General features: G+C 40.6%; 1 protein-coding gene across 1 annotated transcript in view; it reads right to left on the bottom strand.

Moving 5' to 3' along the window:
* LOC102306635 (BCL-6 corepressor) overlaps positions 1 to 12,635 on the bottom strand; it is a 105,238-nt gene that overhangs the window by 38,010 nt on the left and 54,593 nt on the right. The window contains exon 3 of the mRNA XM_005932714.2: positions 6,581 to 10,183. Within this exon, the coding sequence (XP_005932776.1) occupies positions 6,581 to 10,183 (3,603 nt within the window). The remainder of the gene's footprint in view (positions 1 to 6,580; positions 10,184 to 12,635) is intronic.

The raw sequence follows: 12,635 nt of genomic DNA, 5'->3' as shown, positions 1-12,635 counted from the left end.
TCTGGAGTCCTTGAATTGGACCTCTGGACTATCTAACCAATGATGGGCCGCTGTGTGGTTAACTGTACTAACAGAGAAGAACACTGAGCTCCAGTTTTTGATTTTACTTCACACTAATTTGAAGGTATCTGTGTTTGTGTGTTTGTGTGATGCTTCCATACGGACTGTAGATGCAGCTTGCAAAACAAACCACCTGATATGAGGAGAAAAATTACAACTTGACCTTCTCGTCCAAAGATGGTCATTTCTGGCTTCAGAAAACCAACAGGACAACAAAGTAAACATATAGTATGGTTGATGCTTTAAAAAGTAGAGTCATAAAGAATCTTTTACATGGAGTTTATGCAGTACATACTGAGTTGATACCTGAGTTTTTAGAACCCTGGGCTTTTAATGTAAAGCATCATCCACACACGGTGAAGCAACATGGCAACCAGAGATGTAAGAAAGTCCATGACATTTACTGACTTTTCGTGATAATGGAGGAAACATTTGCTGGCGTTGGATTGGTCTAGAGTTAAACTGTTCATTAAGTTACACAATTAAAGCGACTACCAATAAGTGCTAAGGATACCGCCAATATATGACTGGGTAGTAAATACTAGAGGGTTACCTAGGCAACCAGATTGAAACCCTGTGTGGACGGGGGTTTAGGCCCATCAAAACTGGAGTCATGCAGCGTTACTGTTTTGTTTCCATGTGAATATACAAAACCAAACAACCAGTACAGCACAGGTTTGATCTGTTTTCCTTGTTTTCAGTAATACATATTATTAAATGTAAACATTTCAGGAGTTTCAAATGAGGTAACTAAGGATAAAAGTGATCCCTATGAACCCAAAGCTGTGGTACTTTCAATATTGACCAGCTAACAAGCACTCGGTGCTGCTCCCAGGCAGACTTCCATGAGCTAGCCAATCAGAAGAAAGTGAACTTTTAATGAGGGCTTTAAGACACAGGACCCTAATACGGAGTGTGAACTGAGGAGATATATAAAGGGCTAGTATATAATACATGCGGATTATTCTGTACTGTCATTCAGAGTCCATCTTGGCATAGAAATATACGCAAGTAATTTTCAGGTAACATAATGAGCCCGCTAGAGGTTAGAGGTTTGTTTATTTGACAAATCTTAATCTTTTTAGATTTTGGGTCACCTTCCAGCTCTCAGGAAGAAGAACTTCTGCTTTTGAACTGGATCCTGTTCACATTTGGTATTTGACCTCTTTCAGTCAATATTTGTAGGATTGGTCCCTAAAAAAGAATCAGCATTTGGTCCCCATCACCTTCCCTTCTTGACCTCTAACTCCGGACTTTCAGTGACCCTCACAGGCGGCGGCAGCTGTCAGCCAGAGGTACTCACCTCTGTTTCTCTGTGGCAGCTGGAGCCTCGAGAAGCTTCATGATTTCACTGCCTCAGAACACAAACACACCACAAATCCTAAACACTCAGAAGTCGCTCTGTGACCCCCCGACTCTGCTGCTTTGAAAGATAAAAAATACTCCCTGCTGGCATTGCAACAGACAAACGCAGAGAAATATGTGAAGCTGCTCCAAACAAACAGTGAACAGGTGCTGCTGGGATGAAGTCCAGAAAACAGCATCATATTTTGGAGAATCTTTCTTTCCTTCAAACGATCAACCAAAGGCAGCAAATGTAATGCATTTCTGTAAAATAACTGCATATGCTGTTAGTGACCAATCATTTATGACCAATTAAAGTACACTCATACTTTGATTCCTTTCAGGAAGCTTCAAACACAACAAAGTCCCTCAGTTCTTCTCCTCACAATCTGTCAGATTGTTTTTTTTTCAGTTCAACTGGGATCACAGTTTGCTTGAAACTTTTAGCATTTACACCTCAACTCCTTTCAGCATGTTCATCTCTTTTCATTTTTTTTTTTACTTTATCTAACCTCTTTCACCTCTAACGCTTTCAAACTCAGCGCAATGATTTTGAATTTAGGGTTTTTAAAATCAGTTCATTCATTCATTTGAACTATGGATTAACAGTTCTGTTTAATAAAATCATAGTTCAGTGTTGGTATTTATGTATATGTCTGTCTCCACTTGGGCTTGTTTAACGTCACCTGTACGTAACTTAATGGTCAACAAAATTTTTATCCCTGCGTATTGTGTGACAGAATTTTACTTGAGTCACCGCAAAATACAGAATAAGGATTTTGAAAAAACACTGAAATCCTGGCAAAAATACCTACTTGGCTTGATTCGATGCAGCTTGACTCAGTTTTGGTCGTTTTCTATTTCAATGCAGTCACACAAGTACTGTTCTCTTAGCAACCACCAAACCCAGACTCATCCATTAGATTTCTAGACCATTTGATTTGTCACGCCAGAGAACACTTTTCCACTGCTCTAGAGTCCAGTGGGAGTGTGTTTTACACCACTGCATCCACTTGGAAACCCATTCCATGAAGGTCTCTGCCATTGTTCTTGAGCGAATCTGAAGGTCACATGAAGTTTGGAGGTCTGTAGCGACTGACTCTTCAGAAAGTTGGCAAGCTCTGCACTCTATGTGCTTCAGCATCTGCTGAGCCTGCTGTGTGAGTACTTAACTCCAAATGTTATTTTCTTTACATGATCAGATTTTCTTATTTACTCATTATTACATAAACCTCCGTAATGTAAAGTTTTTATTGCCTTTAAAGAGTTATTAATGGCATTAATAGTTGTTTTTTTTCTGTGCTTAACAGCAATTTGTCATTTGAGATTCTTTTAAAGACAGAGTTTCATGGCCATTTTAATAATAAAAAAAGACCTCGGCTTATTTTATTACTTAAATTCTCACCATTGGCAAGCATTCTTGCAGTGCTCATCTCAAAAATCGCTTTATACTCCTTAAGTATTTTACCATCACCTGCCTCTCCCCATTCACTGTTACCGATGTCTTTTCAGATGCTCTTGTTTAGGATATTCTGTAGCCACCAGCACGTGATATTTTCTTTCAGAATTTAAATATTTGCCACTCCTGTTCTGCTCTGTTACCTGAACTAAGATACCAGAGACAAATCAAGAAACCTCCAATCATGTCTGAAAGACATTTTGTTATGATCCTAAAGAAGAAGATGCATGTTTACAGCTTACATCCCAAGATGCACCACACTCATTTCTGAAAGCTTCATCTTTGGTTTTACAGGCTTGTTATGCCCTTACTAACCATTGGTGCCTGCTCCCCTGATCCGCTGCCTGACATCCTGGTATTAGTCACTCACCTCACTCTGCCCTGACCGCAAACCCATTTTAAAAATTAATGGCCCGTGAAACGATCTACAAATCCATCCAACGCTGCCGCCCAGAGCTGAGAGCACCCAGGGGCGTAGGAGCAAAAATGTGAGTTAATTTGAGCCGGCACCCTCCTTCAGGAGCCACGATTGACTGAGCAAACAGCTTTGTACAGGGAATAAACAGATGGACAGGAATCACCCGGAAAACACATGAAAACATGGAGCCCAACATGAAGAATCAGTGCAACAATAAACCTGCATGTGCAACAGACATTGCTAAATGTAATATTGCGTAATTAGTTTATCTGGTGCCTGGGCTTCAAGTGTCACCTGAAAAAAAAAGTTAAAAAAAAAAAAGTTAATAGAATTTTACTGAAAACACAAGACCCTGAAGTTGTTGTTTATCCTTGTGGAGCTGTTGGTTTAATGCTAAACTCAACACTGTGATTGATGAAGAATGGAACAAAAAGAGACACAAAATGAATAAAAATAAGTTAAAAATGACCATAAAGAAATAAAAAAAGACCAGAAAATGGCACAATATGAAATAAACAGAAAATGATCAGAAAGCGATGCAAAATGATCACAAAGAGATAAAAAAACAAGAAATTGAAAGGCAAAATGACTGTAAATAGATATAAAATGACAACAAAGATGAAGAGAGTTAAAACACAGAGATAAAAAAGGACCACAAAAAGGCAAAAAATGACCATAAAACAAAGAGACATCAAATGATGACAAATTTAGGCAAATTGACCACAAAAAATGTATGCAAAAGAAAGGCAGAATTACCATAAGGACATATAAAATGACAACAAAGATGAAAAAGTACTACAAAGATACAGAAAATGAACAGAAAGAGATAAAAAGGACCACAAAAAGAAAATGACCATAAGACGGTATAACGACCATAATAGAAAGAGTTAGAAAGTAGCCACAAAGAAAAGATGGAAAAATGACTGTAACAAGATACAAAGTGGCTACAAGCTGATGATAAAAAAAAGACATTCAAGAGATCCAGAAAGATGAAAAAGATAGAAGACGGAAAATGTCCATAAAAAGATACAAAACAACCACAAAAGATACAAATGTCTAGAAAGAACAACAACGAATAGACTTAACAGAAGTGTGGTGCTTTTTGGGCTCAACCTTTCGTCTCACTATCTATTTGCCTGAATGTGGATATATATCTGAAAACTAATATATTAATTATAGAAATATTAATCACGTTATTTTAGACAGCTAATATTTTATTTTGCGTCCCAAATAATTCAATAGCGTTACATCAGCTGTAATGTAAAGTATAGGCTTTCTAAAGCTGCCTGTCTGGAAATGTACTTCATTATTCATTTAGCAGCTTCCATCAGTAAATAAAAAAAAAAAATAACAAAAACTTTAAAGAAGTGAAAGCTAATCTGGGACTGCAGGATGAAGATGAGGACTTCTTAGGAAAAAACCCCAAAACAAAACAATGAATTCATCCTCTTCCATCTTCTGAGAGGAGGATGAAGAGGAGGAGGTGAAGGAGGAACAAAGAAAGCAAAAATGATGTTCAAAGAGAAAGATGAAGAGAAAAAATAGAAAAAGCCAAGATAAACATATAAAAATAGAGACAGAAAGGAAGAAAAAACGCAAAAGAGACTTCTTCCTTCCTTCCTTCCTTCCACTGTTTCCTTCACAGTTTGGGGAAAAACCATCAGGTTAACAGTCGCCTGGAGCCACAGAGCCGCTGAGTTATCCTAACTCGACCTCAGCTCGACCCCAAATATCAGCAGGCAGAAAAGAAAAAGAGAGGAGGAGAAGGCAGCCACTCTCCTCCTAAATACCTCCTCATATCCGACCACTCTTCACTGCAGATTCAAACAAACCTCCTCTCCCGATTTACGGTTAAAATCCCATATTATGTCTGCTAAGTCTGTTGTTGACATTCTAGGTTGTTTTTCTTTGTATGGTTGGATTAGATCTGAACACTCTATGATCAGGGTTAACAATAAAAAAACAGAAGCATTAACAGTAGACTCTGGCCCTGTGAGCGCAGCTGAAAGTGCTGATTTCTTTAAATGCAGACCAAAAATCCACCAGCTGAGGCTAACTTTAAGGTTGTGGCTTATAATTGCTTTTTAAAGCAACATTTTACTGTTTCTGTTTTACTTACCTCCTCTTTTACTGCCACATCATTGAATTAATTCAAATTCAAAATATTTTTCACTCATTAGCCACCTCATATAAGCCCATATTTACATTCAGTTTTTGTACATTGGGTCCTGTATAAACAAGGTTTAAGTGACTTGACTGTGCATGAAAGCAAAAGAAACAACCAACAATGAAAATGAACTTTAGAATCAGTCGGAGGGTTTTAGTTGTTCAGACATCTGCAAACGGTGATTCTATCCGAATGTTCATGTCCTTAACTGTCCACCACTTCCACAATAATTTAAAACTGCTGACGCTATGCTGTGGTTGTTTTGTTTTTGTTTTTTTCTTATTGAACAATCAGTTGATAAATCAAAACCGTAATTTAAAGACCAGCGCTCTGCAGCATATGCTGAGATTCACTCCTCCTACGTAGAAGCCATAACAATCACAGCATTCTCTTTTTACTCCTCCTGCAACTTCCAAAGATAATTTGTAGGTGGGAAGCTAGTGAGGGACCGCATCCTCAGAGAAAACCAATTCCTGCTTCGTCCTACAAATATCTCCTTGGCTGCGCATCAGCAGGCAAAACTGACACATATGTTCATGTTTAATTTCTTAATAAAACCGAGAAACACCACAACAGTTGAGTTAAAAGCTGCATTTCAACCATATTTTAGCCAAAATGGCAAAGGAACTTAGCCACATATGAATGTTCATAAAAACCTATGATAAAGCTTTTTGATGCATGCTCAATCATCCAGCTAAGGAAATCTCAATTTTTTAGGCTATCATAATGTTATAACTGCACAAGAAATTATTGAAATGACCTTCTTTCAGGCACAATTTATTATTTGGTAAATATTCTCAGTCTCCTGTGCATTTCCCTGCTCCAGGACTTTATTAGATAATGTCATTTTTTAAAAAGTAACCCTGGTTTAAAATACTTTTTCCATGTTTACAAGAAGCTTCACACTGTGGAATTGGACCACGGTGAATGGGGAGTCTGTTTCCTTTCAGTGAGTGTGACTTAAATTACCTTAATGAACAGTAAGCTGAAAAATCAATATCAGAAAACAAACCCAAAGAGGCAGCAGTGGTGTAATCATAGCACACCAGACCACCAGAGAAAATCTGATTTGCTCTCTCTGTCTCACCATACCATCATTGAATAACGAAGGGATGAGGACATGATGCCTTACCTGAAGTGCTCTCTGTTCTCTGCTCAGCTTGCTCGAGTCAGCGTAAAGCTCTGTGGTCACACATTTGAATCGGTCTCCCACGTAGCCAGATGAATTGGCAATGCGTTTGGTGAGGCCAGAGACACGGGATTTGCTGTGACCATCCTCTTCATCTGCCAGGGGATCCACGCAGTCTTGCATGTTGAACTCCTTCTCATTTCCACAGCTAATAGTAGAGGAAAGGTCTTTGTTAACTAACAGCTCAAGCATCGGATCCACTGGCATCGTGTTCAGACCATCACTGGTTGGTGAAAGGTGTTGACAGGTTGGGCCCTGGATAAAACTATTTCCATATGTGGGAACCCTGAGGGTGCTGCTTGCACCGGCTGTTTGGTAATTTCCAGAAGGCTGGCTCTTAGAGAGGGATCTTCCATAACTCTGACTACTAAACTTTCCAAATGCAGGAGCTCTGGGATTAGCATTTGATTGTACTGCATTGCAGTTCTCACCATGAGGGCTGTTGCTCCTGTAGCTTGTAGGCATAGAGTTAACATTTTCACGAGTTGGGCTGCTGAAAAGTTTCGGTTCAAAAGTTGGTGCCCTCACAGTCAGATTTCTGCAGCATGGCCCAACAAAATTTCTAAAATTTGGACTGTTTGCATTTCCGTTACATGATGAGGGGCCTCTTGGGTTGCTGTTGGCATATAGTTGGGCTCCTCCAGGTGATGGCCTGGAATTAAAACTTCTGCATGCTGGAACCTGAGGACTGAAGTCTCTACTACTCTGTCCCATACTGCTGTAAACGGGACTTTCTGATTGAGTGCTGCCATGGTGAGCTGAGCTCTTTGGGCTCATTGTACAGACTACTCCCATGCTGTTGTTGGAACTAGTACAATCACTAGAACTATTTTCTCTGCTTCCAGGAACCAAAGAGCTTATGTTTCTGGAAGGGCTTTGCTGAGGTTGAATATTTTTACTGCTTGAAACTTCTGATCTAACCTCACTTGTAACACTTTTCCCACCACCAGTAGCATTCAACGTTTGATTCCCAGAACCAGCAGAGGCTCCAGTTTTACATTTTCTAGAAAACTGCTGTGGAGATGTTCGGGCACATCGCATTGTCTCCTCCTCTGGGATATCTGGGAATGGACTAATTGCTTCTTCCTCCTCCTCCTCTGGGATTACCACTGTGCTATCCTGACCAGTAGGAGGAGGTGAGGAAGAGGTGTGATGAGAAGTGTGGGATAGTGAACCTAGTCTCTGCTCTGTACCTTGAGTTGAAAGGATGCCTTTTGGAGGCCCTGGCTCTGTTTCTCTGATTTGTACATGTTTGGAGAAATCTTCGGTTCTGGTAGATGTGGAGCCACAATTACTGGTGGAAAAATCATCTTCTGCCTCATCATGCACCAGGTCAATGCAAACTATATCATCTCTTACGGCAGACAGGCCTTTACCTGAGGCCTTGGACTTGTCTTTCTCATTATCACGTGTGCGAGAGCTGTCAACATCTGGCTTTTCTAAAGTCCAGAGTTTATCCTGGCTCTTGGACCTGATCTCAAGCTGTTCTTTGCTTGTAAGACTTGAATAATTTGAAACTGGAGTTGAGGTAATCTCTTGGGAATTTGGATATGAATGAACTCCATATGGGAGGCCGTGTCTTGGTGGAATGTTAGATGAGTAAAAGCTGCTGCTACCGAGTAATAGTGGATGCGGGTACACATGTCCTTTACTTGCTATTGACAGTCGCTGCATGGATATATTTTCTGCAACTGAGTACGGGACATAGCGATTAGTATAACCTAAGCCAGGAGGAAGATAGGAATCACTATACATCTGGCTGGAGCCATTTCCATTTTCTAAACGAAATGGCTGCTGATGCTTAGTCTGGCTCTCTTTAACCTCTGGCTTAGCAGAAGTTAAGATTTGTTTTCCAGAGTGAGTTTCCCCTTTGCTGTTTGGAGGGACTTTGTCAGAGTCAGTAGGTGGGACTTGTGGCCACCCAACTTTGGCATTTAAAGAAGGAGATGCTCCAGAAGGTTGCCCTCCTGAGACAGTACTGGAAATACTGGCTAACTCAACTCTCTTAGAGCCAGGTGAGCCAGAAGGGTGCTGTTGGTGAACAGTATTGTCCACACTTCGGTTTTTCATAGACTGAGAGGCTCTGCTGTGGTCAGAGATGACAGCAGAGGAAGGACCTGGAGTAGCCCAGCTGGGGCCTGCAGTGCTGATCATTTCGGGATGATCTGAAGTCTTAGCTGATGTGCTAACAGGTCGGGTTAAACTCTCTTTGATCTGTTGGTCTTGACTAGTTAACAGCTTGTAATGAGATGGTGGCACATACCCCAACTTGGACAGGGTCTCTAATCTGGTTGGGAATCCACTTGGAAAACCTTCCATCTCTTTAGCAGACAAATCCAAAGGTTTTTCTCTGGGGTTTTTGGCAGCCTTATGAGGTCCTACTCTGTCGAGTGATGTCTTTGCAGGTGATATACACTTTTCTTTATTACTGCAGTCAGAGGTGACATCTTTGGTTTTACTGCTGCCTGAGTGTATAGGGGAGGAGCGCTCAGAGCTCATGTAAAAAGGGTGACACACTGAAATTGAGGTTGAGGATAAGGAAGTGCTTCTGCTAAGGGACTTTTGGAGTTCTGCAGAACTGTTGCTGAGATGGTGGGGTGTTGGAAGTGAGGAAGAAGGAAGGGTAACTGGGGATGACTCTAAGGCATCAGTACCAGCTGAGCTGGAAACATGGGTGCTACTGTTTCCACCAGTAGTTTTGCTGAGAGTATTTTTGGTAGAAGTGGTCTGAGTGGACTTTCCACCACTGCTGCTGCTACTCTCATGTTGTCGCTCTGTATGGTGAACAGCGTGAGCTTGGGTATCCTGATGAATCTGAGGACTGGTGCTGAAGGCAGAGGGTTCTTGATGTACCTGAGAACCAATGCCCTGCAATGTCTTGTCCTGGCAGTGGGGTAATGGTGAAAGTACTGTAGAAGCTGGGGTGGCTGTAGAAATCCTTATTGGAGGGCCTAGTGGAGAAGAGATATGGGCCGGTAAATAAGGAGGCAGGTAGAAAAGTCTCTCCTCTCCAGGCGTGCTGTTCCCAAGCCTAGAGGCACACAAAGATTGATATGCCAGCTGTTGGTGGATGAAGGGTGGCTGCTGAGACAGGAATGAGGCCTTGTATGCCATGTCCAGGAAGGGGTACATTGTAGCATCGGTATAGGGGCTGATCCAAGGTAGTCTAAGAAAGCTACTGGTACCATTCAAACCCAGCTCTGGCTGTTTGTCACTGGATCCTACTCTGCGGTCCAAGCCCAAGCCATCACCTGCTGCAGCAGGAACAAGTAAAGGTTTCTGCAGTCCTGGTGCTGGGCTTTTATACAGTCCAACATATCCATTTGCAGATTTCTGGCCTTCAAGCAGGGATACATCTGGTTTATACAGGAGATCATAGCCAAGTGGCAGTGAGGTACCAGGCTCCTGGGGTTTTTCAGAAGACAGAGGATGGATGCCAGGATAAAAAATTCCTCCATGGGGGCGAAGGTTTTCCCCCACCAGAGCATTGCGGTCAATACTAAGGGCAGCTAACGGGTTCATCCTGTGAGCTGCACTGGCATCCACCTGTAACAGAGAGTAAGAGAAAATAATGAATAACTGTATTCTTTTGTAAAATCCTCAAGAACTGTTTTCTACAATAATCATTAATTCTGACTAACAGAAAGTCAGAAAAACTTTCATGCACAAAAAAGGCAACAACCTTTCTGAATTCTCAGATTGATACAGAAAATGCTAAGAATAATAGCAAATCTTTATATTTGAGTCAAGAAACAGTTTTTGAAATTTTATCTTATAATATTTTGCGATCCATTCCTTCATACGACATTTTGCAATGTGATGCAGCACACTGTGAAGCATTAAGTTGATACAATATTTTGTAATGAAATTTTGTGATCCAACTTTTCATGATATGACTGTAAACATACACGGCAGACCCAGTGGCATTTTGATGCTTTTTATTAAAGCTTTGACGGTTGCTGTCCACAATACTCACAGAGCTGCAGCTCTCCTGCTGCCCGCTCAACACTATCACAACAACACAACCACAGGACCCAGTACAATATTTAAGTCGGCGGGGCGTGATTGCGGATGCCGTGCAGGTGCGTCCACCTCCTCTGCACGGCACCGCAGGCCACGCCCCGCCACAATGACATTTTTCAATATGAGATTCCGCAGTGCATTTAATGGTTATATTTTATGATATGACATTTTGTGATATGAAATTACATATATGACTTTTGCTGAAGACTAAGTATCCCACACTGTCAGCTGGATGTTAGTGGGCTCTGCAGTGCAGGCGATTCTCCCTTTAGTACAGTACATACTCTGAAATATATGGTTAAGCACCACATGGTTAAATTCGCACTTCAAGGACAAACGGGAATGAAGAGAGGAAAAAAGAATTTTGTCTATTTAGGGGATCTCAACTGCAAGACATAAAGCCTGTGATTTCATTTTCCTGTCATGGAGAAAAATAAGAGCACTCTTTCCTTTTATTTATTTATTTGAGTATTCCTGGATGACATACGACGCCCGGAGCTACTCTTTCACTCTCTCTCTCGGCAGATCCAGGAAACAGAGAGATGAAAAAAAGAGAGGAGGCAGGGGGTGAGAGAGAAGAGCCAGAGACAGAGGGGGAAAAGAGGAAATGCTACAAACAAAGAGAGGGCAAGAGACAAAGGGAAAGCATGGCAGAAAAAGAGAGAGAGTCAGGGAGCGCAATATTGAAAGAAAAAAAGCAGCCTAATTGAATTTCCTGTCACACGGCGTGGTGAACCATCTCTGATTGGCTATCAGCCGCAGGGCCATTAGGAAATTATCCAGACAGCTGGGTTGCCGCCTGAGATGAGAAGGAGGAGGCAGAGATCCTTCACTCGCTCTGTTTTTTAAGGCACCGAGAAAGGAGAATGGTAGAGACTGAAAAGTGTAGCTAAAGGAAAATCAGGGTTAGAAAGCAGCTCAGAACAAAAATTAAACAAGATAAATCAGGCATTTATTTATTATAGTTAGACGATAACAGATCTATTTTCAAATTGCCATTAATTTCAAAAATCCTTGTGAAAGTTGTCGCTCATCTTCTCCTTCAGCTGATTGAGGGAAACAGTTTCTTTGATAGATTCCAATCTTGAACCGATGAAGCCACAACAATGAAACAGCATACCTGAAAATCACTAATGATATATTTACTTTTATCTGAGGGCATAAGAATATAATATTCCATTTTAGTTCCTTAGTTCCATTTTAGACTCATTTGAAGCCATTTAACATGTTAGTGTAATCTGTAACAGATTACAGAATTGGGTTGGCAAGAATGTCACAGTTCTAAATGGTTTTCATTTTTATCTGACCAATTTCATTCAATAATTTGGATATTTTAGTTATTTTAGATATTTAGCATTTTAATTTGCTCCTGGCTTGATTAATATAGCTCACTATAGCTCATGTCTTTCTCAAGCCTTTCTCTTCAGTTGGCCAAGAAATGATGCAAAAATTAGGTGGTGCTTGGGCATAACCTCTATTCTTGCTTCTCTTTGGCTTCCACTAAAATTTAAAATAAAAAATAAATTTAAAATAATACATCTTAAAATTCTATTATTAACATAAAAAGCTCTATATGCCCAGGCTCCTGCTTATATGGCCGAGCTCTCAAGTCACCTGACCAGGGTCTTTTAACTGTCCCACGTTCTTATTTTAAATCCAGAGGTGAACACTAGGGCTGGGCAATGTGTTGCCCTTAAGGCATTTCTCTGAATAAATAGGTTCATAAGTTTGAAATAAATAATTCTAAAAAGATTTGCCATTAAAAAATTAATATGTGTTGTTAAAATGAATAATTCATGCTTTACATACGTTTTAGTTAAAAGGAAAATTTCGCTAAAATGTATTTCCTGTTCTGGCGGGGCACTTCCGGTTCCGGTCAAGTACTTCCGGTTTTTGGTCAAGCACTCGGTTTTGCTGAGAAACAGGCTCCTCATGCTAAAGGCAGTATGGAGATGTAATCAAATGCCATCTCCTC

This window comes from Haplochromis burtoni, unplaced genomic scaffold (assembly GCF_018398535.1).
Source record: "Haplochromis burtoni strain Fernald_Lab_line unplaced genomic scaffold, NCSU_Asbu1 Contig_157, whole genome shotgun sequence".
In the NCBI taxonomy this organism is placed as follows: domain Eukaryota; kingdom Metazoa; phylum Chordata; class Actinopteri; order Cichliformes; family Cichlidae; genus Haplochromis; species Haplochromis burtoni.
The sequence above is the reverse complement of the archived record's forward strand: the minus strand, read 5'-3'. Positions and strand labels throughout refer to the sequence as shown.